At 37.5% G+C, this 26,884-nt stretch overlaps 1 protein-coding gene across 1 annotated transcript in view; it reads left to right on the forward strand.

Annotated features, from left to right (window-relative positions):
• Positions 1 to 26,273, forward strand: part of LOC109024650 (phospholipid-transporting ATPase ABCA3) — a 92,560-nt gene extending 66,287 nt beyond the window's left edge. The window contains exons 8-14 of the mRNA XM_055365436.2: positions 4,325 to 4,498; positions 5,692 to 5,870; positions 7,869 to 8,003; positions 22,136 to 22,265; positions 23,526 to 23,680; positions 23,913 to 24,068; positions 24,718 to 26,273. Of these exons, the coding sequence (XP_055221411.2) occupies positions 4,325 to 4,498; positions 5,692 to 5,870; positions 7,869 to 8,003; positions 22,136 to 22,265; positions 23,526 to 23,680; positions 23,913 to 24,068; positions 24,718 to 24,969 (1,181 nt within the window). The 3' untranslated portion in view covers positions 24,970 to 26,273. The remainder of the gene's footprint in view (positions 1 to 4,324; positions 4,499 to 5,691; positions 5,871 to 7,868; positions 8,004 to 22,135; positions 22,266 to 23,525; positions 23,681 to 23,912; positions 24,069 to 24,717) is intronic.
• The last annotated feature ends 611 nt before the right edge of the window (positions 26,274 to 26,884 follow it).

Here is a 26,884-nt window from a genome sequence, read left to right on the forward strand (position 1 = left end):
TCCCATTGAGGGCTCACATGCAAAATGAACTTTATGAATTTACAGCCTCACTAGAAGGAGATGAGAATTCCTCATGCTCCATATTCTTGCCAGTATTTAGAATTGCCAAGCTTTTAATTGTGCCAAATTAGGGATATGAAATGTTATCGCATAGCAATTTAAATCTACATTTCCCAGTTGTTAATGAAGCTGTGTGTTACTAATATGAGTCATGTGTGTCTCTTCTTCTGTAACTGTTAGCGCATTCTGATTTTTTATAGTTATTGAAATTTTCTCACAATATTTTTACTTAAAGTCTATTTTGTCTGATATTCATATAACCACCCTGATCTCTTTTTGTTATTTTCATGGAGTATCTTTTTCCATCCTTTCACTTTCAACCAGTTTGTATATTTGAATCATTTTTTTATGCATTTATCTTTTAAATCATGTAGAAGGAAAAATAAACCATTATCATAACACTGGCTTTTATATTTGCCTATGTAGTTACCTTCACTGGAGCTCTTTATTTTTTCATGTGACTTCATGTTACCATCTAATGTCCTTTCATTCAGCTGAAAGAACTACATTATAGGGCAGTTCTATTAGCAAATTTTCTTAGCTTTTGCTAATCTGGCAATTTCTAATATCTCCTAATTTTTTTTTTTTTTTTTTTTTGAGACAGAGTCTTGCTATGTTGCCAAGGCTGGAGTACAGTGGTGCAATCTTGGCTCACTGCAAGCTCCACCTCCTGGTTCAAGTGATTCTCATGCCTCAGCCTCCCAAGTAGCTGGGATTACAGGCGTGTGCCACCATGCCTGGTTAATTTTTGTATTTTTTTAGTAGAGATGGGGTTTCACTATGTTGCCCAGGCTGGTCTCTAACTCCTGGCCCCAAGCAATCTGCCTGCCTCAGCCTCCAAAAGTGCTGGGACCACAGGCATGAGACACCACTCTTGGCCCTTCCTAATTTTTTTAAAAGATATTTTTAAGAGCAGTTTTAGATTAAAAGCAAAATTAAGATGAAGGTACAGAGGTTTCCTGTAAACCTTCTGCTCCCCACATGCATGGCCTCCCCCATTATCAGCATCCCACATCAGAGTAGTACATTTGTTACAATTGATAAACCTGTATTAACACATCATAATCACCCAACTCCTGGCAAACTTATCTTTTTACTATATTATTAATTTTTGTCTTTTTTTCTTAGCATGCCTAAAGATTTATTAATATTTTCAAACAAGTAGCTTTTGGTTTCATTAATTTTCTCTACTGATCTCCTGTTTTTAATGTCATTAATTTCTACTCTAATGCTCATTTCTTTTCTTCTCTTACTTTGGATTTAATTTGTTCTTCCTTTTCTAGTTTCCTATGGTAGAAACTTAGGATTATTGGTTTTAGATCTTTCTTCTTTTCTAATATATGCCTTCAATGCAAAAATTTCTCATGATATTTCTTCTTTGACCCAAGTATAATTTAGAAATATATCATTTAATCTCCATGTGTTTTGATATTTCCCAGTATCTTTCAGTTATTTTTATTTTCTATTTTAATGTCATGTGATTTGAGAACAGACATTGTGTGGTTTTTGTCCCTTTACATTTGTTAAGATGTGTTTTATGACCCAGAATATGGTCTGTCCTGGTGAATGTTCCATGTGAGCTTGACAACAATTTGTATTCTGCTGTCATTAAATGAAGTAGCCTGTAGATGTTTATTATATCTTATTGATTGATGGTGGTGTTGAGATCAGCTATGTCGTTACTGATTTTCTGCCTGCTGGATCTGTCTATTTCTGATAGAGGGTTATGAAAGTCTCCAACTATGATAGTGGATTCAGCTTTTTCTCCTCAGAGTTCTATTAGTTTTTCACTCATGTATTTTGATGGTCTGCTCTTAAGTGCATACTCTTTAAAGATTGTTATGTCTTCTTGGAGATTTGACCCATTTATTGTTATGTAATGCCCTTCTTCATCTTTGATAACTTTACTAACTTTAAAGTGTGCTGAGTCTGTAATGTATATGGCTATTCTTGCTTTCTTTTGATTAGTGTTAGCATGGTATATTTTTTCCACCCATTTGCTTTTAATCTACATGGGTTTTCATAGTTAATGTGGGTTTCTTATAGACAACATATCATAGGGCCTTATTTTTTTCTAATCCCCTCTGACAATCTCTTTTAATTGGTGCATTTAGACCTTTGACATTCAAAGTGATTATTAATATAGTTAGATTAATATCTACCATATTTGTTCAATAGTATTCTATTTGTTGCCATTATTCTTTGTTTCTATTTTTGTCTCCCACTCTTTCTCTGCCTTTTGTGATTTTCCTTGAGCATTTTATATGATTCCATTTTCTCTCCTTCTTAGTGTATCAGTTGTACTTCTTTTTTCTTTTTTTACTTTTTTTAGTTGTTGCCCTAGAGTTTGCAATATACATTCACAGTTAATTCAAAATTATTTTAAAATAACACTATACTACTTTACTGGTAGTGTGAGTACCTTATAATAACAAAATAATTCTAATTCCTTCCTCCCATCCTATCATGGTTGTCATTCATTTCATTTATATATAAACATACATAAATGCATATACCTAAGATATATGTATACATAAGTGTACATAATCAAATTCATTGTTGATATTATTTTTGTGAATGAACTCTTAGTTGTTATATCAATTAAGAACAAGAAATGTACATCATGATGACAATAGTTAATAATACTATATTGTATACTTCAATTTTTTAACTTTTATTAAGTTCAGAGACACAAGTGTGGGTTTGTTACATAGGTGAACTTGTGTCATGGGGGTTTGTTGTACAGATTATTTCATTACCTAGATATTAATCCTAGTACCCATTAGTTATTTTTCCTGATCCTCTTCCTCTTCCAACTCTCCACCCTCCAAAAGGCCTGCATGTGTGTTGTTCCCCTCTATATGTCCATGCATTCTCATCGTTTAGCTCCCACTTATAAGTAAGAACATGCAGTATTTGGTTTTCCATTACTGTATTAGTTTGCTAAGGATAATGGCCTCCAGCTCCATCCATGTCCCCGCAAAGGACATGATCTCATTCTTTTTGTGGCTGCATAGTATTGCATGGTGTGTATGTACCACATTTTCTTTATCCAGAGTAAATCTTAAGTATTCTCCCTCCACCCGACCCCACACACACAATATGAGATGATAGATGTGTCAATCAGCTTGATTGTGGTAATCATTTTACAATGTATACATATATCAAATCATCACATCATACACTTGAAATATATACAATTGTTATTTTCCAATAAATTGGGGAAAAAAGATTTTATGTTACCTTCGCTTATTACTTCTTTGATGCTCTTCTTTAAGTGGATTAGAGTTCCTAACCTAATCTACATAAAGAGATTCAGGTTTCACTTTTCTTCTCTTTAAAGAATTTCTTTTAATGTTTCTTGCAAGGCAGGTGAACTGGCAACAAATTTCCTCAATTTTTGTTTGTCTAGGAAAGTCTATTTCTCTTTTACATTCAAAGGATAGTTTCACAGGGTGCAGAATTTAGGTTGGAAGTTTTTTTCTTCCAACACCTTAAATATTTCAGTCCTCTTCTGGTTTTGTTTCTAAAAAGAAGTTGGATGTAATTCTTATGTTTGTTCCTCTATAAGTAAGGTGTTTTCTTCCTCTGGCTTTTTTCAGGACTTTTTTTCTTTATCTTTGATTTTCTATAACTTGAAAATGATTTGCCTAGTTAAAGTTTTCTGGCATTCATCCTGCTTGGTGTTCTCTGAGTTTTCTGGATTTGTGGTGTGGTGTCTGACATTAATGTGGGGGAAATTTGCAGTCATTATTGTGTCAAATATTTCTTCTGTTTCTTTCTTTTTTCTACTTCTTATGTACTCATTATGCATTTGTTACACCTTTTGTAATTGTCACATGGTTCTTGGATATTTTTTACTGTTCTTTTTTTTTCAGTCTTTGTTTTCTTTGCTTTACAGTTCTTGAGATTTTTATCCATATATCCCTAAGCTCAGAGATTCTTTCCTTAGCCATGTGCAGTCTATGAAAGAGCCCCTCAAAGGCATTCTTCATTTTGGTTACAGTGTTTTTGATCTTTAGCATTTATTTTTTATTCATTCTTAGGATTTTTATCTCCATGCTTATATTGCCCACTAATTTTGCATGCTGTCTATTTTATCTTATTAGAGCCCTGTGCTGAGGGAAGCAATGTTGTATAAAACAGACAAATTTCTGTTTCTCACAACACTTATTTTAGTGCACTTATCATCAACAAAAATGTTTGCATTTTAGATTCTTGAAGATTGCTTAAATTGACCTTATAATTTTCTTCTTAATTGCAGTGAATATTGCAGTTGCTTTGGGAGGTTTGTTTTTTTTCGCTGTCTGTTTTCCAGCTTCTGGCCTCCATCTCTACTATGGAGAGATGACACTTATCCAGAAGCTGGCAGCCTGTCTCAGCTCAAATTTTGCAATGGCATTGGGAGTTAAATTTCTAGCTGATGCAGAAACATGGAGTGAGTATTTACCTTGTAATTTTTACAATGTTTCTAGTAGATATATCTTTGGTATCTGATTGGATATTTATAATTCTAATATTGATTGAGATTGCTAAACTGCTCTTCAAAGAATTGCATTACTTTATTACCACCACCTATAGACATGAGTGCTTCCGCATTCTGTATTAGTATTTCCAAAATTTCCTGCAAGCCTCTTCCCACTTCTTTTGGAGTTGCTACCTGCTATCTAATGATAGATGGAAAGTGACACAGTCTGCTTTTAGTATCCTCCTTCCTTTTACTATCAGCACAGTATCTGTGCAAGAATTCTTCTAGTCTTCTGTCTTTTGCTCAGTATTTATCCCTACTTTTCAATGATTATGTTTTTCTAAAATTTTATATTTCAGTTAATATTTGGCATGAGTAGGGGTGGAGAGAGAGGAGCCACTGTCTTAACAACCCATAAGCCGTTTATTTTTGTTAAACCCTATTTTCCTGATTTTTTGATACATATATATCAAAAAAATTTTTTTGCCTGTGTGCTGGGGATGTTTTTATTTGATGCTTTCTTGTATAGCCTTGTGGCCTGGTATATAGAAGCTGCCTTTCCATGAAGCTATGGCGTGCCCCAGCCATGGAACTTTTTCTTACATATATATGATTTTTTTTTTTGAGATAGAGTCTTGTTCTGTGGCCCAGGCTGGAGTACAGTGGTGCGATCTCAGCTCATTGCAACCTCTGCCTTCCAGGTTCAAGCGATTCTTCTGCCTCAGTCTCCCGAGTAGCTGGGATTACAGGCGCCTGCCACCACACTCAGCTAATTTTTGCATTTTTAGTAGAAACGGGGTCTCGCCACGTTGGCCAGGCTGGTCTTGAACTCCTGACCTCAGTGATCTGCCTGCCTAAGCCTCCCAAAATGCTGGAATTACAGGCGTGAGCCACCACACACAGCTATATTTTATTTTTGTTTCAGTCTTTTCCAATTATTTGCTTGTTTGGGGTATAATGGGGAGCACATTACCTGATTACTTACTGAGATGCCCTCAGGGGCAACCTAAATTCTAAGCGTGCAAGAAAGTGACTGACTCTATCTAGTAGGAATCTCCAGAAAGTATCAACACAATTATTTTCTTAAGTATTTAATTATGACATAGATAAATAACTTTTAATCTCAGTTGGCACCAAATTAAACCTCTCCTGTTATGTCTTAGGAATTGGACTTAAATGGAATAACATCTTCTCATCAACTACACTGGATAACTTTTTTTTTGCCTATGTGCTGGGAATGTTTTTATTTGATGCTTTCTTGTATAGCCTTGTGGCCTGGTATATAGAAGCTGTCTTTCCAGGAAGCTATGGTGTGCCCAAACCATGGAACTTTTTCTTACAGGTGAGTTATAATTTTTCTGTTATTGATAGAGGCACCCGTCCTTATGAACTTCATTTGTGATATTTATAAAAGCAATCAGTTATTTAGCACTGTCTGTAATAGAATCAGTAGGTCAGGTGGAAGAACCATTTTCATCTACACTCCAGCCATGCTAATTCACTAGCCTTTTCCTAATACACTCTAAGCCCTCTGGTAAACATAAATAGCGGTAGATGATAGCTTGTGACCAGCTGGGCACGGTAGCTCACGCTGGTAATCCCAGCACTTTGGGAGGCTGAGGCAGGTGGATCACCTGAGGTTGGGAGTTCGAGACCAGCCTGGCCAACATGGTGAAACCCTGTCTCTACTAAAAATACAAAAAATTAGCCAGGCGTGGTGGCGCGCCTGTAATCCCAGCTACTCGAGAGGCTGAGGCGGGAGAATCGCTTGAACCCAGGAGGCAGAGGTTGCAGTGAGCTGAGATCGTGCTATTGCACTCCAGCCTGGGTGACAGAGCGAGACTCCATCTCAAGAAAAAAAAAAAGCTTGAGACCCCGAACTTTACCAATTATGAGTAATCTATCACTTTTATAGGAAAATGTTTTATAAAAGATTAAACTCTGGCATAAAGAAATTAATATATGATGGGGCCAATGCAGTGGCTCCTGCCTGTAATCCCAGCACTTCGGAAGGCCAAGGCGGGTGGCTCACCTGAAGTCAGGAGTTTGAAACCAGCCTGACCAACATGGCAAAACTCCGTTTCTACTAAAAATACAAAAATTAGCCGGGCGTGGTAGCGGGTGCCTGTAATCCCAGCTACTTGGGAGGCTGAGGCAAGAGAATTGCTTGAACCCAGGAGGTGGAGGTTGCAGTGAACCAAGATCGCACCATTGCACTCCAGCCTGGGCAGCAAGAACAAAACTCCATCTCAAAAAAAAAATAATAATAAATTAATATATGATGGGTCTTTATATGCTAGGAGAGGTTAGTTATGTCTGGGCACACACCACCTGCATTATTTCCTTGGTTAGGTCAGATCTCCTAGAGTCAGAACCTCAGAGAAATGGGGAGGATTTGCATCCTGCCCTCTCTTCTCAGTAATTTTTCATAGTATCTTTCACTTCTGTATTGCTCAGAAAAGAAGATCCAATAGAGTAATAGAATACTGTTTGCTATGGCCTCATCTCTCAGTGATTTTCTTTTGTCTCTTACGATTTTTTTTTTTTTTTTTTTTTTTTGACACGGAGTCTCGCTCTGTCACCCAGGCTGCAGTGCAGTGGTGCGATCTCGGCTCACTGCAAGCTCCACCTCCCGGGTTCATGCCATTCTCCTGTGTCAGCCTCCCGAGGAGCTGGGACTACAGGCGCCTGCCACCACACCCGGCTAATTTTTTTTTTTTTTTTTGTATTTTTATTAGAGACGGGGTTTCACCGTGTTAGCCAGGATGGTCTCGATCTCCTGACCTCGTGATCTGCCCGCCTCGGCCTCCCAAAGTGCTGAGATTACAGGCGTGAGCCACTGCACCCGGCCTCTTACGATTTTAATAGAATAGTCTGCTTTTCGGCTGGGCACCATGGCTCATGCTGTAATCCGAGCACTTTGGGAGACCAAGGAGGGTGGATCACCTGAGGTCAGGAATTCGAGACCACTCTGGCCAACATGGCAAAACCACGTCTCCACTGAAAATACAAAAATTAGCCAGGTGTGGTGGTGCACACCTGCAGTCCCAGCTACTCGGGAGGCTGAGGCAGGAGAATTGCTTGAACCCAGGAGGTGGAGGTTGTAGTGAGCCGAGATTGCACTCCAGCCTGGGAAACAAAGCAAGACTCTGTCTCAAAAACAAAAAAAGAAGTCCGTGTTTTATGCCCCGGGTATTCAGACACTAGCCAATTAGCTCCAAAATTTAATTTCAAGAAATTTTGTGCAATCCATCTCCATACAAAAGCTAACAGACCAAAGTATTGTTTAGTGCTTCCTTTCTGTGCCATGGCAGTGATTGTATTTTTTTTCCCTTCGTAGCGCTCTTACCGGTTTGTGGAACCACCTGAGAAAAAAACTGAAGAAAATCAATTTTATGAGAAAATGCAAAGCAAGTATTTTGAAGCTGAACCTACTGATTTCATAGCAGGTATCCAGATCAAACATTTGTGCAAGGTATCGTTTCAAAGATATTTTATTCTTGATGAAACTGAAGCTTAGTTTACAGTTCATTGTAAATGCTTGTTACTGGAAATACCAAAATAAAAATTAGATGTTAATAACAGGTCATAGCCATCATGTTTACTTCCTTTGAGAAAGATAAAATATATATAGTATATAATCAAAAGTGTCATCTTTCTCCTCCCTCCAGAATATAAGTAGATTTTGTTTTTTTCTTTAACATTTATTTTATGTTCAGGGGTACATGTGAAGGTTTGTTATATCGAAAAACTCGGGTCATAATGGTTTGATGTCCAGATTATTTTGTCACCCAGGTGACACTAAGCCTGGTACCCAATAGTTATTTTTTCTGCTCCTCTCCTTTCTCCCAACCTCTACCCTCTGGTAGGTCCCAGTGCCTGTTGTTCCCCTCTTTGTGTCCATGTGTTCTCATCATTTAGCTCCCACTTTTAAGTGAGAACATGCGGTATTTGTTTTTCTGTTCCTTGTTAGTTTGCTAAGGATGATGGCCTCCAGTTCCATTCATGTTCCTGCAAAGGAAATGATCTTGTTCTTTTCTGTGGCTGCGTAGTATTCCTTGGTGTATATGTACCACATTTTCTTTATTCAGTCTACCACGGATGGGCATTTAGGCTTATTGCATGTCTTTGCTATTGTGAGTGGTGCTGCAGTGAATGTACACGTGCCTGTGTCTTTATGATAGAACAATTTCTATTCCTTTGGGTATATACCCAGTAACGGGATTGCTGGGTCAAATGGTAGTTCTGCTTTTAGCTCTTTGAGGAATTGCCACACTGCTTTCCACAATGGTTGAACTAATTTACACTCCCCTAACAATGTATAAGCGTTTCCTTTTCTCTGCAACCTCACCAGTATGTTACTTTTTGACTTTTTAATAATAGCTATTTCTGACTGGTATGAGATGGTAACTCATTGTAGTTTTGATTTGCATTTCTCTAATGATTAGCAATATTGAGCTTTTTTTCATATGCTTCTTGGCCACATGTATGTCTTCTTTTGAAAAGTCTCTGTTCATGTCCTTTGCCCACTTTTTAATGGAATTTTTTTCTTGGAAATTTGATTAAGTTTCTTATAGATGCTGGATATTAGACCTTTGTCAGATGCATAGTTTGCACCATTTTTCTCCTATTCTGTGGGTTGTCTGTTTACTGTGTTGATAGTTTCTTTTGCTGTGCAGAAGCTCTTTAGTTTAATTAGATCCCATTTGTCAATTTTTGCTTTGGTTGCAATTGCTTTTGGCATCTTCGGGAAATCTCTGCCAGAGAGTTGATTTTTGTATATGGTGTAAGGAAAGGGTCCTATAAACTACAACCATACTTTAGGGTGGATAAAAGTGCTTAACAATTGAATGAAAAATAAGATAATTGTAGTACACAGTATATGCCATTAGGAACATAAATAGAGTGATGATCTGTTAATTAAAGAGAAGGATGGACAGGAGGAACATTTCTGGTAAGTTATGTTATGTTAATGATAAGTTATGTTAATGAGGCATCTCTGAAAACATGGCCATTGTGGATGCCATGACCCTGTCCAACAATATAACCTCAGTTGAACAGAGCCGCCTCATCCCAAATGAGGCTCATTTTCCTGGAATAGCCTAGATCCAGTGACTGCTCAAGGTGGGGATATTAAGGTCCAGCTTTTTCCTCCAGCTCCAGTTGGCTCTGAATGGTCATCCAAGCTGCAGAACTCCTTGCGTGGTTGACCTTGTTGTCACTGTATGTACTGTAGCCCTACTATTTTCTCTCCCAAATCGGTATCCTTCCTTTCTTCACACAGGTGTTGGTCCCAAGAACACTCCTGCATGCTAATTTCTATCTTATGTAAACTTCCTGGATGCCAATTTTCATCTTACAGTTTACTTCCCAGGGAACCAGTTAGTGATTACTGATACCCAGAGTTGCCAGAGAAAGTAGATGATAAGAGGAGTGGTAGACTCTGGTACAAGTTAGCAGTACAGTGTTCATATGTGGTGAATTGGGATGATATACGAGGAGAAATAAATGCACCAGTTAGTGACATCCATCAAGCATTTGAAAAATGTGGAAGTATTAGTAGTTATATGGACTATAGAATTGGATAGCTATCTGGGAGAGAACAAATACATGGAGATTGTTTATGATTAACCATCAGAGGCTAGGAGTTATAAAATCTAGTAAGCCTCCCAGGAAACATATAACGAGATTCTCATCCTCAGTAGCCAAAGAACAGAAAAAAAACTGAGAACTAAGCCCTAGACTTAATCAAAAGAATAGGAGAGCTCTAGAAAAGCTTAAATTCCTAATTTGTGCAGGTTTGCTATACCAGGACTTTGAGTCGATGCTATAAAGGATGTGGAATTGGGAGCAGGTGTAGGTATTTTGCACATGGGAGGAATATGAATCACTGGAAGCAGAGGGTAGACTATAGCTGGCAGGCTTCACGATGGTCCCCAGGGATGCTCACCTCCTGATACTCATGCCCTTGTCCAGTCCTCTCCTGTGTGATCTGTATAATACAATGGAAGTGAAAATACATGCTTTCTAAAACCAGTTCATAGCAGGTATTGTGAATTTTACTTTGGTCTTCAATTGCTTGCCCTTAAGTAAGTCACTATGTCTTTCAAGCTGCCCTGTGGACTTGCTTCTGTGGACAAGAACTAAGGCTTCCCAAAATAACCAGTACCAGCTTCCCAGCCATGTGAGTGAGCCTTCTTGTAAGTGGATGTCTTGGCTTCTGTCAAGCTTCAGGTGACTACAATCCGAGTCAACACCTTGACTGCAACCTCAGAGAAACCCTGAATCAGTCCCATCCAACTAATCTACTACATGACTGTTTTGCAAGTGGGCCCAGAGAGCATTTATCAAAGCATTAAGAAATGTGCTAATAAGAGGAACACCAGCATCATTGGGAACTGTTGACAGTAGGAGATATTATTAAAGAACTGGACTCACTGATAACAATGGAGATATGATTCAAAAATAATAGAGATCGGGTGTGGCACAGGTGTGAACAATTTTCCTAATCAGTGACAAGTTTGGAGTGGCAGTCTGGGGCACTTGATCCACAAATGATGGTTAATAAAACACAATTTCCTTGAGGCAAGATAGATGGGCAGCCAGTGAGGGCATTGCTCAAACCATACAACCAGAAGTGTGGATGAATGAATCACTAGGAGCCCGAGGCAAGGCACCCAGTAGTAATTCATGGTCTCTTCCACCCTTTTCAGTTTTCAGAGCTGACACCTATTGACTGGAGGAGGGGCTTGATTGCTAGGTGGAAGCAGACTGCAACACTAGAGCAAAGGCACATGATAATGATTACCCTAGTCTTTCTGCAAAAGGACCTATAGCTATTTGCCTAGGTAATACTCAGAGATACAAAGTGTCATCATAGTCCCCTTGTTTAACCAGGGGTGTGTGCAGGCCAGGTAATAAATGGAATCCTGGTCCTTTTCTGGCTTACAGTAGGTACACTGGGACCACGGACACACCCGATGGGCATCCCCACAGCTGTCAAGTGTACAACTGGAAACGACATATTTTGTAGCTGGTGTAACCCTTACATTGGCTCCCTGGCCTCTAGAGAAGAGCTGCCCTACAGGGTCAAGTCAAGTTGAATCCTTTGAAACTACCTACCTCCACTAGCCAAGATGGTAAATCAAAAGCATTGTTACATTCTGGGGAAGTGGCAGAGATTAGAACCACCTTTAAAGAATATATTACTAGAGGCCGGGCGTGGTGGCTCATGCCCATAATCCTAACACTTTGGGAGGCTGAGGCAGGCGGATCATGAGGTCAGGAGATCAAGACCATCCTGGTTAACACGGTGAAACCCCATCTGTACTAAAAATACAAAGATTAGCAGGTCATGGTAGCACGCGCCTGTAGTCCCAGCTACTCCGGAGGCTGGGGCAGGAGAATCACTTGAACCCAGGAGGCAGAGGTTGCAATGAGCCAAGATGGCACCACTGCATTCCAGCCTGGGCAACAGAGCGAGGCTCTGTCTCAAAAAGAAAAAAAGAATGTATTAGTAGTGATCCCTAGTCACATCCCCATTTAAGTTACCACTCTAGTTCGTGCAAAAATCCACCCAGATGAATGCCGTGGGATGATGGTGGATCTACCACAAACTCAAGTAAATAGTTGACTCAGTTGCAACTGTGTCAGATCTAGTATCATTTGCCTGTGGCAGGAGATTAACACAACCTATGGACATAATGTAAGACCATTGATTTGGAACATCTCTCTTTCCATCACTGTCAGATCAGAGATTTTTGTATTCATTTGAAATGAACACCAATATACATTTACTTGTGTCCAGAGCTATAAAAATTCCTTGGCTGTCTGTCCTAATATAATCTGAAGGGTCATGGACTGGCTATTCATCTTGCATCTGGCCAAAGATTTCTTGAATAATACCTTTAAAGCACAGACATCAAAGCAAAAATTGGCAAATGGAATTACGTCAAGCTTAAAAGCTTCTGGCCGGGCACGGTGGCTCATGCCTGTAATCCCAGGACTTTGGGAGGCCAAGGCAGGCGGATCATGAGGTCAGGAGTTTGAGACCAGCCTGGCTAATACGGTAAAACCCCGTCTCTACTAAAAACACAAAAATTAGCCAGGCATGGTGGCATGCGCCTGTAGTCCCAGCTACTCGGGAGGTGGAGGCAGAAGAATCACTTGAACCGGAGAGGCGGAGGTTGCAGTGAGCTGAGATTGCGCCACTGTACTCCAGCCAGGGTGACGGAGCAAGACTCCATCTCAAAAAAAAAAAAAAAAAAAAGCTTCTGCACAGTGAAGGAAACAATCAATAAAGGGAAGACGCAGTTTACAGAATGGGAGAAAATAATATTTGCAAACTATTCATCCAATAAGGGATTAATAGCCAAAATATAAAAGGAACTGAAACAACTCAATAGCAAAAAAAAAAAAAAAAAAAAATCCAATTTAAAAATAGGCAAAAGATCTAAATAGATATTTCTCAAAAGAAGTAATACAAAGGGCCAACAGGTATATAAAAAAATTGTCAGTGCAGCTAATCATCAGGAAAATGCAAATCAAAACCACAAAGAGATATTATGTCAGCTCAGTTAAGTAGATATTATCAAAAAGACGGAAAGTAATAAATGCTGGTAAGGATGCCGAGAAAGGGAAACCCTTGTATACTATTGTTGGGAATGTAAATTAGTACAGCCACGCTGGAAAATGGTACAGGGGTTCCTCATAACCTAAAAATAGAACTGTCATGTGATCCAGCAATCCCACTGCTAGATGTGTATCCAAAAGAAAGGAAGTCAGTGTATCAAAGATCTATCTGCACTCTCATGTTTATTGTAGCATAACTCACACTAACCACGACATGGAATCAACCTAAGTGTCCATCAGCAGATGAATGTGTAAAGAAAATGTGGTATATATACACAATGGAATATTATTCAGCCACAAAAAAGAATGAAATCAAGTCATTTGCAGCAACATGGATGGAACTGGGGACATTATGTTAAGTGAAATAAACCAGGCACGGAAAGACATACATTGCATGTTCGCATTCATATGTGGAGCTAAAATAATTCATTCCATGAAAGTAGTGAATAGAGTGGTAGTGACCAGTGACTAGGAAGGGTAGTGCAGAGTGGGGCATAAAAAGGGATTTCTTGACGGGTACAAAAATGCAATTAGATAGAAAGTGTTTGATGGCACAATAAGGCAATTACAGTTAGCAATAATTTACTGCATATTTTAAAATAGGAGACAAGGTTTGGACTTTTCCTGTTTTTTGAGACAGAGTTTCACTGTGTCACCCAGGCTGGAGTGCAGTGGCACAATCTTGGCTCGCTGCAACCTCTGCCTCCCTGGTTCAAGCAATTATCCTGTCTCAGCCTCCCAAGCAGCTGGGATTACAGGCACACGTCAACACATCCAGCTAATTTTTGTATTTTTAGTAGAGACAGGGTTTCACCACATTGGCCAGGTTGGTCTCGATCTCCTGACCTCAGGTGATCCGCCCGCTTTGGCCTCCCAAAGTGCTGGGATTATGGTTGTGAGCCACCACACTCAGCTTGGACTTTTCCCAATACAAAGGAATAATAAATGTTTGAGGTGATGGATATCCCAGTTACCCAGTTTTGATCATTACAAATTGTAAGCTTCTATCAAAATATCACATGCACCCCATAAATATATACAACTATTATGCACCTATGAAAATTAAAAATAAATCGTAAAAAGTAAAATTAACTTAAACATAAAGTTATATGGGTATAAAAAACTTGATGCTTTCAAACCTGAGTAATCAAAAATAAATCTCATAAAGATAACATAGGAAATTACCTTGATAAAACAAAAAATATTGTGTTTTAGGCCAGTTACCAAAAAGGTAAAGAACCTTCTGTAGTGTGATTGCTTTTGCTTTTGGGAAGCTTAGTTAGGTATCCTGGAAGTCAAGCCTAATGAAAAGTTACCTGAATTTAATCAGATACAGGAAGTATGTCCAAAATTGTGAATGTATATCATATTATAGAGGAATGTAAACAAGGAAACTGTTAGGTGTAGGGGAATACATGGCTCTTAGTAAAAAGCATGAGAAATTTTCTGGTTACATGGAAAAATTCAGATACATCAGGTAAAGTCAAGAGTTTAGGATCAAGTTATCCTGGAAGAAAGTTATGCTTTTCTAGGCCTTCAAGACAGAACATTGCAGTGTCAGATAATAATAGCCAAGTTAAAACTGGAGCAAAAGTTACAGGAGATGATGAAAAAGTTAAAGAGAGAATGAACACCCCAGCCAAGCAAAAAGATAGACCTTTTCAAGGGGAGAATGAGAGTTGAGGGCAGTGATGTATGATCTGCAAATCATATGCAGTGGATACAGCAAAAGTTGAATTTTTGAGATTTTTGAATTTTTGAGATGAATCAGAGAAGCTTCAGGAGAAAAACTCTATCCCAAGAAATGAAATCAGCATTCTGAATGAAGAAAACAACATTTCTGACCTGAAACTATACAAATTAAATGGATCTCAGGAAGAAACATGGCAAAAATTAAAACTGTCTGCAGTTTAGAAGATAGTTATTAAAGAAACAGATTTCAGAATTAAAAATCAAAACCTCTTGCAGTTTTAGCAAGAACAGATCAGCACTTCAAGAAAACCTGTTGTTCTAACATAGGGGACCAAATTTTTAGTTTTGTATTAGTATTAGTATATTTTTAATATTAAGTTCAATCTTTACAAAGACATTATTCCCTTCTAATTATAGTCAACCTGATTACACACAAATTTCTTGTATAAATGTATTCTTCACAAACCTTATCACACCTTACTCAGACATTCAATGATATGCTTAGACTTTCTGCTTTATCCTATACTTACTTTTTTCTAAACAACCAGTCATTTTACCTTAGGACAAAAGTTACCACATAAGATTTTTTACACAAAATTATTTTCTTTTTTCAGCCTTTCTTGTCAAAAATGTGTCTTTATAGCCATAACTTTCTTTTTTTTTGAGACAGAGTCTCACTCTGTCACCCAGGCTGGAGTGCAGTGGCACGATCTCAGCTCACCACAACCTCTGGCTCCTAGGTTCAAGTGATTCTCCTGCCTCAGCCTCCTGAGTAGCTGGGATTACAGGCACACACAACCATGCCCGGCTAATTTTTGTATTTTTAGTAGAGACGGGGTTTTGCCATGTTAGCTAGGCTGGTCTCGAACTCCTCACCTCAGGTGATCCCCCAGCCTCAGTCTCCCAAAGTAGTGGGATTACAGGTGTGAGCCACTGCACCCAGCCGATATATCCATAACTTTCCTCTCTATCTCTCTCTCTCTCTCTCACTCTCTCACTTGCTGGTTCCTTTCTATCTTGTTTTTATGTATTTCCTAAATTCACTTTTTGAAATAATCTTTAAATAACCTCTGAATTAGACAAAATTATATTTTCTCTTAATAAAGAACACACATATTTATGCCTTATAATTTTTATCAAAAACACATCTTTTTTGAATACTATATACAGAATTATCTATATTGATAGAATTTTAACTTTTAATAACCTCAATTTCTAGTAAGCAATTTTGAACTCTCACATATCTTTACCTTATAGAAAAGAATTATTTTATAATATTTTGAAGCATATTTCCCTATAACATACTTTTTTGTATTAATAGACCCAAATATATTTATTTAGTGTTTATATAAAATTTAAGAAGTCCATGACAAACATATTTATGTTCAGCAATTTTTAATTTTTTTGTCTTATTTGGAAATGACCCAAACACTTAATGAGTATCACTTAATTTAACATAACATCTATTTAAAATTTTAAATTACATAACAAGTTTATGTTTATCTCATTTATATTTCTCAAATTTATTGTTAATATTATACCTAGATTATTTATGAAAGTTGAGATACTAGACAAAACTAGCCATCATTTTAAGCTATTTTCCTGTTATCCACTTTTATAGCCTGTGAATATCATGTGTTTACCTAAGTTAGAAACTTTACATTAAATATGTGGGTATTTTGCTGATAACACAGAAGTTACAGATGTTTTTATTGAACCAACAGCATTAAATTAGTCCTACTTACCAAGGAGTTACATAAAGATCATTCTGTTTTTAAGTTGGGGTTATAATTTTATGACCTTATAACATCTAACAGAGAAACATGTGAAACTGTTTCAGCAGTAAACCCAAAAATATATGGGCAAGATGTATGTTGACAATTTTGAAGACATTTCTATTTTTATTTTAACAATGATTTTAAAGCCAGCTTATTTGTTAAAGATATACATAAGTCACATGAACTAAAAGGAATTTGAGTTGATTACTATATATTTTATATGAGTGCTCCTTTAAGTTAATCTGAAGATAATTTCTTAAGGGATTTTTGGCCAGACTTTACATGTAGACACAACACATAAAATAAAACATGTACATATGTGGAAACACACCTAAACACACACATATGTACACATACACAAAGATGCTTTAGCTTTTATTTTAGAATTTTAGTCATGAGATAGTAATACAACTCACAAATTTATAAAGGAGAGTTAGATCCAATTTATATTTCTGACAAAATGAGACCTGTTTACATGACTAAACTTTACTTTCTCTGCTAGGTACTTTCTCTAATTAAGACTGTGGACCAAAATTTTTGGTAAAGTAGCTTTCATAGCAGTTTGATTTTTTAAAAAACAAACAAAACACTCTTTTTCTTTTTTAAGTAAGTTTAGGATTAAATATTCCAATGCTTACATTTAGCTAGGACTGGCTAAATTGTGTAAGAAAAACAAAATCTCCAAGTAGACTTGCATTTTTAGTAACAGATCTCATCTTTTGTGTGCTGGCCTGGTTTGCTTACTAGTCAATGAACATAGGGAAGCATTCGAGCGGGTTTCTTTTTTGGCTTTTGTTCGCCCTGCCTTGTAGACAAAGCAAAATGTTTATGTTAGAGAGAGATACCTTATAAAGTTGATCTGAGCTCAAGGTTTTGACTCGTTTGAGCTGGAAGCCTAATGTTTATGAACATTTACCCAGTTCTTTTTCTTGTAGACTAATAATCCTTCAACCAACTGTTCCATCACTATAAGTGATTGTTAGCCAGGCAATCCTAAATGGACATTTCTGAAAAACGTTCAAGTTGCTGTAATTTGTCAAGCCATTAATTTGAAAGCCCTTTAAGACTTTTTTATTCTTGACTGGAATGCCGTAAGCAATGAGTTTTATTTCAGCATCAGTAGAAAAGTCAGCAGTTTCAGAGTAGGCAGGAAAAATCACAGAGAACTGGATATACCTAATGTAAATGACGAGTTGATGAGTGCAGCACACCAACATGGCACGTGTATACATATGTAACAAACCTGCACATTGTGCACATGTACCCTAGAACTTAAAGTATAATAATAAAAAAAAGAAGGCTCTGCATGTCAACTCTATATTTAGAAGTTTTTAAAAGAGTTTGAAAATGACCATTTCAGCTGTGAATGTTTTAAATATACTTTTCCCATTGGTTTAAAAATGTGCTCCAAAATGGCCCATAATGCTGGCTCAAATCCTGGAAAACCTGGCATTCCTTCATGTTTGAGAATCCCATTTTGTTCTTATTAATCTCTTGAGAGCAAAGACAATCCCATTAATCCTGTCAGCAAATGTCAGGAGTGTAGTCTGGTGTTTTAGATGGTAGCGACCATCCTAGTGGCTTTTAGAATCTGCGTCTACCATGTAGAATGTTTTCTTACTCTGAGAATATTTTTAGAAGCAAGCAAGGGGAAAGAGCCAAATCATTTATAGATGCACATAAGCAAGCCAAAATGAAACCAAAATCAGAGTGTTCACAAAAACTTTAACCCAGGCATGCAGACCAAACAAAATATGAAACTAGGCATGCAGACCATGTGAATTCACCAGAAATACATGCCTCAGACGCAGGATATAAATTATGTAGAATCCAGGATACTCAGACCAGAAGGGTAGTTATCTTTATACCAGAAAGGACTTGTTGTAAAAGAAAGTCTTATCATTCTAGGAGAGAGATGAGATTCTTTATTAAGGTGGCCTTACAACCAAAACAAACCCCATATGAAGTCATAAACCACTCACCAAAGTGAGGGAGGATGAGAATCTGAAAAGAGATTCACTAGGGCATAAAAAGTAACTCACGGAAACAGAGAATGCAGAGGCCTCAGTTGTACCACATTTGATTCCAGGGGCTGCTGATTCTTCTGAAGTGAGCTCACTTTGATCCCACTTCTGACACCATTTATATCAACCTAAATAACAGAGAGAGGCTCTCTAAAAGAAAATGATATTTACTTTGGAATAGAGCATTCATGTGTCTTAGTAAATTATATATATACTCAGGGAAGTATAGAAAGACAAAGATTTTTAAAGGAGAATTAGGATTATATGATTGTTTCAGATAATTATCTTTGGCTACAAGGATTAATAACAAGCATGGTGCCAATCTCAGGTCAGACAGGCAGTTGCTGGGCAGACGTCTTTACAGAAACATTTTTTATGTAGGACTGCAATGGCCTATATGCAAGGTTGTGGTTTCTTTTTTCTTTTCTTTTTTTTTTTTTTTTTTTTTGGAGATAGAGTCTCCCTCTGTTTCCCTGGCTGGAGTACAGTGGTGTGATCTTGACTTATTGCAACCTCTGCCTCCGAGGTTCAAGTGATTCCCCTGTCTCAGCCTCCAGAGTAGCTGAAATTACAGGCACGTGCCACCGTGCCTGGCTAGTTATTGGATTTTTAGTAGAGACAAGGTTTTGCCATGTTGGCCAGGATGGTCTCAAACTCCTAACCTCAGGTGATCCACTGCCTCAGCCTCCTAAAGTACTGGCGTTACAGGTGTGAGCCACTGTGCCCGGCTGCCAGGTTGTAGTTTCTGGAGAGCCTTTTGTGATAGCCCTTGTTATCAGGCATTTGTAGATGAGAACTCTCTCTTCATGGCCTTCCCTAGATGTATTTATTAAGGTGTTGTGTTTTTTTGTTTGTTTGTTTTTTAATACAAGTGACCTCATTTTGATTTGGACAACTTTGATACTACATTCTAATCTAATTGAGAACTGTTTCCTGGAAACCCAAACATGAAACAGTGCCCTTGGAGCTGAGACTAGATGAGAATGAACCAGATTGTTGAAAAACTAGAAAAAGGCCGGGCACGGTGGGTGGCTCATGCCTGTAATCCCAACACTTTGGGAGGCCAAGGCGGGTGGATCACCTGAGGTCAGGAGTTCGAGACCAGCCTGACCAATATAGTGAAACTCCATCTCTAATAAAATACAAAATTAGCCGGGCGTGGCGGCAGGTGCCTGTAATCCCAGCTACTCGCAGCCGAGACCGCGCCACTGCACTCCAGCCTAGGTAACAGGGTAAGACTCTGTCAAAAAAAAAAAAAAAAAAAAAGATTCAAAACGTGTTTTAGGGTTATAACTGAAGACTTATGTATAGGTTAGATGTGGGATTGAAGGAAAACGAAGAAACTAATGTGGCTGTTGGTTTTGTGGCTTAGGAAATGGGGGGTTAGTTGAACAGTTACGAATATTGGAGACCCTGGGGAAAAGTCACAGTTTGGTTAGTTCATTGTTGGTTTTTAAATGAAAGTTTGGAAAATTAAGAGCTTACTTTTGGATATAGGAACTTTAGACATTCATCCAAGTAGAGATTTCAAATAAGCAGGTACAAGACTGATGCTTAGGTCTATGGAGAAGACAGTATAAGACATCTAGGGAGAAAATACCTACCACCATTTGGGATTTTTAAAAAATTAAATAGTTTTTTTTTTTTTTTTTTTTTTGAGACAGAGTCTCGCTCTGTTGCCAGGCTGGAGTGCAGTGGTGCGATCTCAGCTCACTCTAACCTCCGCCTCCTGGGTTCAAGCGATTCTCGTACCTCAGCCTCCTGAGTAGCTGGGACTACAGGCACCCACCACCATGCCCGGCTAATTTTTATATTTTTAGTAGAGACAGGGTTTCACCATGTTGGCCAGGATGGTCTCGATCTCCTGACCTCGTGATCCTCCTGCCTCGGTCTCCCAAAGTGCTGGGATTACAGACATGAGCCACCGCACCCAGCCCAGTAGTATTTTTTTTCTATTACACAAGATGTTTGCCTTTATTCACCATCTATAGGTTGTGTTGGAAGGAAAATATGCTTTAATTCTTAATGATATGGGCTTGAATCCCAACTCTTCCGTTTAAGTATTGTGTTTCTTAAACTGTTTTCACCTCATTTTTATTAAAAATCTAAACAAAATCTTCTTACTAGCTTGTATAAGTACTCAAGTTGGCTCTTAGGTACCCATGTCTGCTCCAGACAAGCAAATACTAATATACCATCTCTCCTTGAAAGTATCTCTTTTTCCTTTAAATTTCAGGCTGGTTGGTTGCCTGGAAACCTTACCTCTAAGATGGGTTCAAGAAAAGTTATAATTTCATAGATTATTTAGCTTCTACTTGTTGCTAGACTGGAGTGATTCTTTTTCCAGCTTCTTGCATATTAAGCAGAAGCACTGCTAGTCTACACATAAAAAATTTGAGATAAATAACCATGTGTGATTTTCAATTGACAGTTCACTAACTTAGGCCAAAGACATTAACTGAAGAAGATTGTGGCATTATAAGTTCAAGATGGAAATTGAAACAAAGCAGTCATCCATTGGATCAACAGATGATTGGATAAATAAATAATTGTGGTATAGGCCAGGCACAGTGGCTCACGCCTGTAACCCCAGCACTTTGGGAGGCCAAGGCAGGTGGATCACCTGAGGTCAGGAGTTCGAGACCAGCCTGACCAACATGGTGAAACCCAGTCTCTACTAAAAATACAAAATTAGCCGGGCATGGTGGTGCATGCCTGTAATCCCAGCTACTTGGGAGGCTGAGGCAGGAGAATCGCTTGAACCCAGGAGGTGGAGGTTGCAATGAGCCAAGATCGCGCCACTGCACTCCAGCCTGGGCAACAAGAGTGAAACTCTGTCTCAAAAAAAATTAAAAAATTAAAAATAATAATAATTGTGATATATACACACGATGGAATACTACTGAGCCATAAAAAAGAATGAAATCATGTATTTTGCAGTAACATGGATGGAATTGGAGACCACTCTCTTAAGTGAAACAATCCAGAAACAGAAAGTCAAATACCACATGTTCCCACTTGTTAGTGAGAGCTAAATAATTTGTATACATGGACATACAGGGTAACGACAGACATTGGAGACTCAGAAAGGTGGGAGTGTCGGAGATGCATGAAGGATGAAAAATCACTTGATACAGTGTTTATTATTTGGATTATAGTTACACTAAAAGCCCAGACCTCACCACTATACCATATATCTGTGTAACAAAATGGCACCTGTACCCCTTAAATTTATACACATAAAGTAAAATAGAAAAGAAAGCAGGAATGAATAAGATTGCTCAGGGAATGTTTGTATATCTACTGTGAAATTCTAAACCTTATGTTATGTCTTCAAATATTTCTTCTCATAGTTTCATTATTTTATACTTTAATTTTTCTTCTCATGACCGATGAGGTATTGTGTCTTTGATAGTTGATATGAGTGCTTGTTCTTTCAATGTGATGTGATAAAGTTAGTATTTGTGGGATTTCTCTCATAGGTATTCCAAGGGCACAACACTACCAAAATAGCTGTAAGGGACTTGTCTTTGAATTTATATGAGAGGCAGATCACTGTTCTTCTAGGACATAATGGGGCAGGAAAATCTACCACTCTATCCATTCTCTCAGGTAGGTGTTCCACTCTGTTAAAAAAAAAAAACTGTAGATAAAGCAATGAGACTTTTGTGTATCCTCTTGATGTTTACAGTTTAGTGATTTCTGCGATACATACTTTAATAATCTCCTTTATTTTCGAGTTTGCAAATAATTGTTATAAAATTTAAAATTAGTATTTATTTTGGGGAAGAGGGAAGAGGACATTACATAATGATAAAAAGGTCAATCTACCAAGAAAACATAACTATTCTTAATATGAATGCAGTCAAAGAACAGAGCATCAAAATGCTCAAAGCAAAAACTGATAGACTTGAAAAAAGAAATAGACACATTTGCAATTATAGTTGGAGACTTCAACACCACTCTTCTAGCAATTAATAGAACCAGTAAACAGAAATTATTAAAGTTACTGAAAAACTTAACAGCACTGTTACTCAAAAGGATCTAATTGACATTTATAGAAAATTCCACTCAGCAGAATACACTTTTTTTTTTCTTTTTTTGAGATGGAAACTCGCTCTGTCACCAGGCTGGAGTGCAGTGGTGCGATCTCAGCTCACTGCAACCTCTGCCTCCCAGATTTAAGCGATTCTCCTGATTACAGGCATGCGCCACCATGCCTGGCTAATTTGTGTATTTTTAATGAAGACAGGGTTTCGCCATGTTTCCCAGGTTGGTCTCAAACTCCTGAGCTCAAGCGATCCACCCCGCTTGGCCTCCCAAAGTATTGGGATTACAGGTATGAGCCACTGCGCCCGCCTGCATTAAGTGAATATTTTCTAGTGTGTAACATTTTAATTCCTTCAATAATTTTTCTCACTATATAGTTTTGAGTTATTTTCTTAGTAGTTGCCCTGGGGCTTACCATATACACCTTAACTTAAAGCAATGCACAGCTTAAAACAGAATCCATAAATTTCAAATGGCTGATTGGCAATGCTGGCATGTTGTAATATGACACGCTCTCATGTTTTTATTACTCAAATGATTTGCACTTACTCATACACATTGAAACATAGAACATACAGTTAAATAAGAAATTACAAAATAAATTACTTCTAAGTTCATCACCTCAAAAATAACTGTCAGTGTTTTGTAGAATTTTCTTCTGTGTGAAATATTGCTAATGATAATGAGTCATCCATATGTAGGTTTCAAAGTTGAGATGCTAATGAGCAGTTTTTTGTGATGTTCCCTTATGAAAACTAAGATAAAGTTTTCTTTATCTTATAATATAAATACATTTCTATTATATTTTCTGCTTGTTTCTAGGTCTCTATCCTCCTACAAGTGGAAAGGCCTATATTAATGGATACGATATCTCAAAGCAGATGGTCCAGATTAGGAAATCGCTGGGCTTGTGTCCCCAGCAGAACCTGTTGTTTAATTACTTGACAGTATCAGAACACCTTCATTTCTATTGTGTGGTGAGGAAAAGGAAGTTTCCTTTTTCCCCAGTCTATTCATATGCTTCACGTAGATTAGCTACTATGAATATTTTGTTCTTACAAAGTTCAAAATTGATTTTAATGAAGTCTTCTTTAAACATAAAGAGAAGCAAAGGGAATAAGTTACTACCTGAGTGATGTAAGAAAAAAGCTGGTGTGTTTCTAAGAGTAAAGTTAGAAGCACCATGTAAACTCTGTCTCCTTTTTCTAGATAAAAGGAGTACAAGGAAAGATGACTCCTACGGAAATTGACCACATGCTGACTACTTTTAACCTGCTAGAAAAGCGTAATGAATTGTCGAAGTCGCTGAGTGGAGGAATGAAGCGCAAACTCTCCATCATTTTAGCACTTATAGGGGGCTCCAAGGTAAACAAACAAACAAACAAAGCCAAATATGGATTCCCACTGCACACTGCAGCTAGTCTAAAAGAATCAGCAAACACAAATTTGAGAGCTGATATGGAGCTAACATTCTAAAGATAACCTCCTAAATGAAAATCAGGTGAGATTGACATTATCAATCTCATTGGTATAAAATGGCCATAGGTTTGAAATTATTCCAGCATTCCTAATTCAGTTTTTTCTAAACATTTTTTTGAGACAGGGTCTTGCTCTGTCGCCGAGGCTGGAGTGCAGTGGTACAATCATGGCTTAAAGCAGCCTTCACCTACCTGACTCAAGCAATCCTCCCTGCTCAGCCTCCCAAGTAGCTGGGACTACAGACACATGCCACCACACCCAGCTGATTTTTTACTAATTTTTTAAGTTTTTTGTAGAGACGGGGTCTCACTGTGTTGCTCGAACTTTTGGGCTCAACTGATCCTCCCACCTTGGCCTCCCAAAGTGCTGAGATTACAGGTGTGAGCCACTGCACTTGGCCTCTAAACTTATTATCTTAGCCTGGTTGAACAAGTGAAAAAGCAAAATCAGAGTAAGCTCCATGACTGGTAAGAGAATAGTGGTACTGGTATATAATATTTAACAATGGTCATGGAATTGTTTTTCTGGTCTTCAGGTAGTGATACTTGATGAGCCAACGTCTGGCATGGACCCAGTCTCAAGGAGGGTCACCTGGGATCTCCTGCAGCATTTTAAAAAGGATCGTACCATCCTACTGACCACCCACTACATGGATGAAGCTGATGTTCTGGGCGACCGCATAGCCATCATGGTCAAGGGATCCCTGCGGTGCTGTGGCTCTTCAATTTTCCTGAAAAAAATATATGGTCTCTCTCTCCTTGATTATCTTAGGATATTGATGCCTTAATAATATTCTTCAAACATATGTTTCATTGTTTTTTTCTAGGTACCCAAAACTTCAGTGCTTCCCTCTGTTCTATTAATTAGGATTCAACTATGAACCCTATGAAATAATACCCCTTTATTTCAAAATTATTTTCTTCTTTTATGTTTATTGTATTATCCAAAATTTATGTTCATTTTTTCCATATGGCTTCTACTTAAATTGTAATTTGCCCAAATGTATTTGTGCTTTCAAAGAAAGAGATAGATAAATAAAGAGATAGATAGATAGATAGATAGATAGATAGATAGATAGATAGATAGACAGACAGACAGACAGACAGACAGACAGGTTGATGGATCATAAGGGAAACATAGGGAACCAAACATCTCTGCTCTGTTTCTTGTTTTTCAAAGAAGTACTAAATTGCTTCTATATGCGCAGAATAATTGATTACAGTACGAAAAATGTTTCTAAACTGTAAAATACCAAATATGTCCTAATAGCTTCCTTACCTTTTTAAGGCCATTATTCAAAATTACCTATACGCCAGTCTTCTTTGACTCCTTAAATATAATTTTGACACTAAATAGTTCCATGACTCTAGAAAGTTTTTTTGAGCCTGTTTTCATCAGTTCATCTCTCCCAGGGGCAATTACTTTCTGATTTTATTACCGTAGATTAGTTTTGCCTGTTGTCGAATGTCATATAAATGAATTATCTATTATAATTTTGTTCCTGTTTTCTTTACTTCAGCACAATATGTTTGAGATAAATCTATATTGTTGCACAGATCAATTGTACATAACTTCAAATCTTCATAGATTTTTATGTTGTTATAGGTCATTTCCAGTATATGATATATGATTTCAAATATCATAAGCAAATGTGCCATGAATTTAAAGATCTTTCTTGGTTAAAAATCCATCTTGTGAACTTAAAGATCTCTCTTGCTTAAAAATTCATCTTGGATAAAATTACTTAGTAGTGGAGTATTTTGGTACTGACTGGTGGGGTACTTGGTCAAAAATTATGTGTATGATGTTTTGAAAGGTTCTTCAAACTGCTTGTAATATTTTACACCAGCCAGCGCGTTTGAGATTTCCACTTACTCCATACCCACACCAACATTTTGGTTTGCCTTTTGAATTTTAGTCATTCTGGTGGGTGTGAAACAGTTATCTCGGTGTTTTTAATTTTCATTTCCCTGAAGAATAATTATATTGAGTTCATTTTCAAGTATAAGTTGGCTATTTGTATGAATTCTTTTGTGAAGTGTTTAAGTCTTCTGCCCACTATTAAAAGTTGGTTGTTTGTCTTTTTTATTGAACATTTGTAGGAGTTCCTTCACATATTCTTCATGTGAGTTCCTTGTCAGATACATGTATTGTGAATATTTATCCAAATGGGTTCCTTGCCTACTCATCTTAATAGTATCTTTTGATGAGTGTAAATGTTTAAAGTCTCATTTATTAATTGTTCTGAAGATTTTTGTGTCCTTTCTAGGATATCTTTGCCTCCATAAAGGTTGCAGAGATCTTCTCCTATATTTTTTTCTTGATACTTTACAGTTCTAGCTTCTAAAGGTTTATTACTTATTTCAAGTTGACTTTTGCAAATGGTGTTGATGTTGATTTTTTTTTCCCTGTGAGTATCCAGAACCATTTACTGAAACATATTCCTTTTTCTATCAAATTGCTTTGGCACCTTTGATAAAAATCAGTTGACTGTCTCTAAGTGGGTCTACTTTTGGTTTTTCTGTTGTTTCATTCATCTGTAGGTCTATCCTTTTACAAATACAACAGTCATGAACACTGGATCTTTATAGTAAGTCCTGAAAATAGGTAACATAAGTCTGCCAACTTTTTACTTGGTTTTCAGAATTGCTTGAGCTATTTTAGGCCCTTTATATTTCCCTATAGATCTTACGGTCATTTTG

The sequence above is a fragment of the Gorilla gorilla genome, chromosome 18, assembly GCF_029281585.2.
Source record: "Gorilla gorilla gorilla isolate KB3781 chromosome 18, NHGRI_mGorGor1-v2.1_pri, whole genome shotgun sequence".
Classification (NCBI taxonomy): Eukaryota; Metazoa; Chordata; class Mammalia; order Primates; family Hominidae; genus Gorilla; species Gorilla gorilla.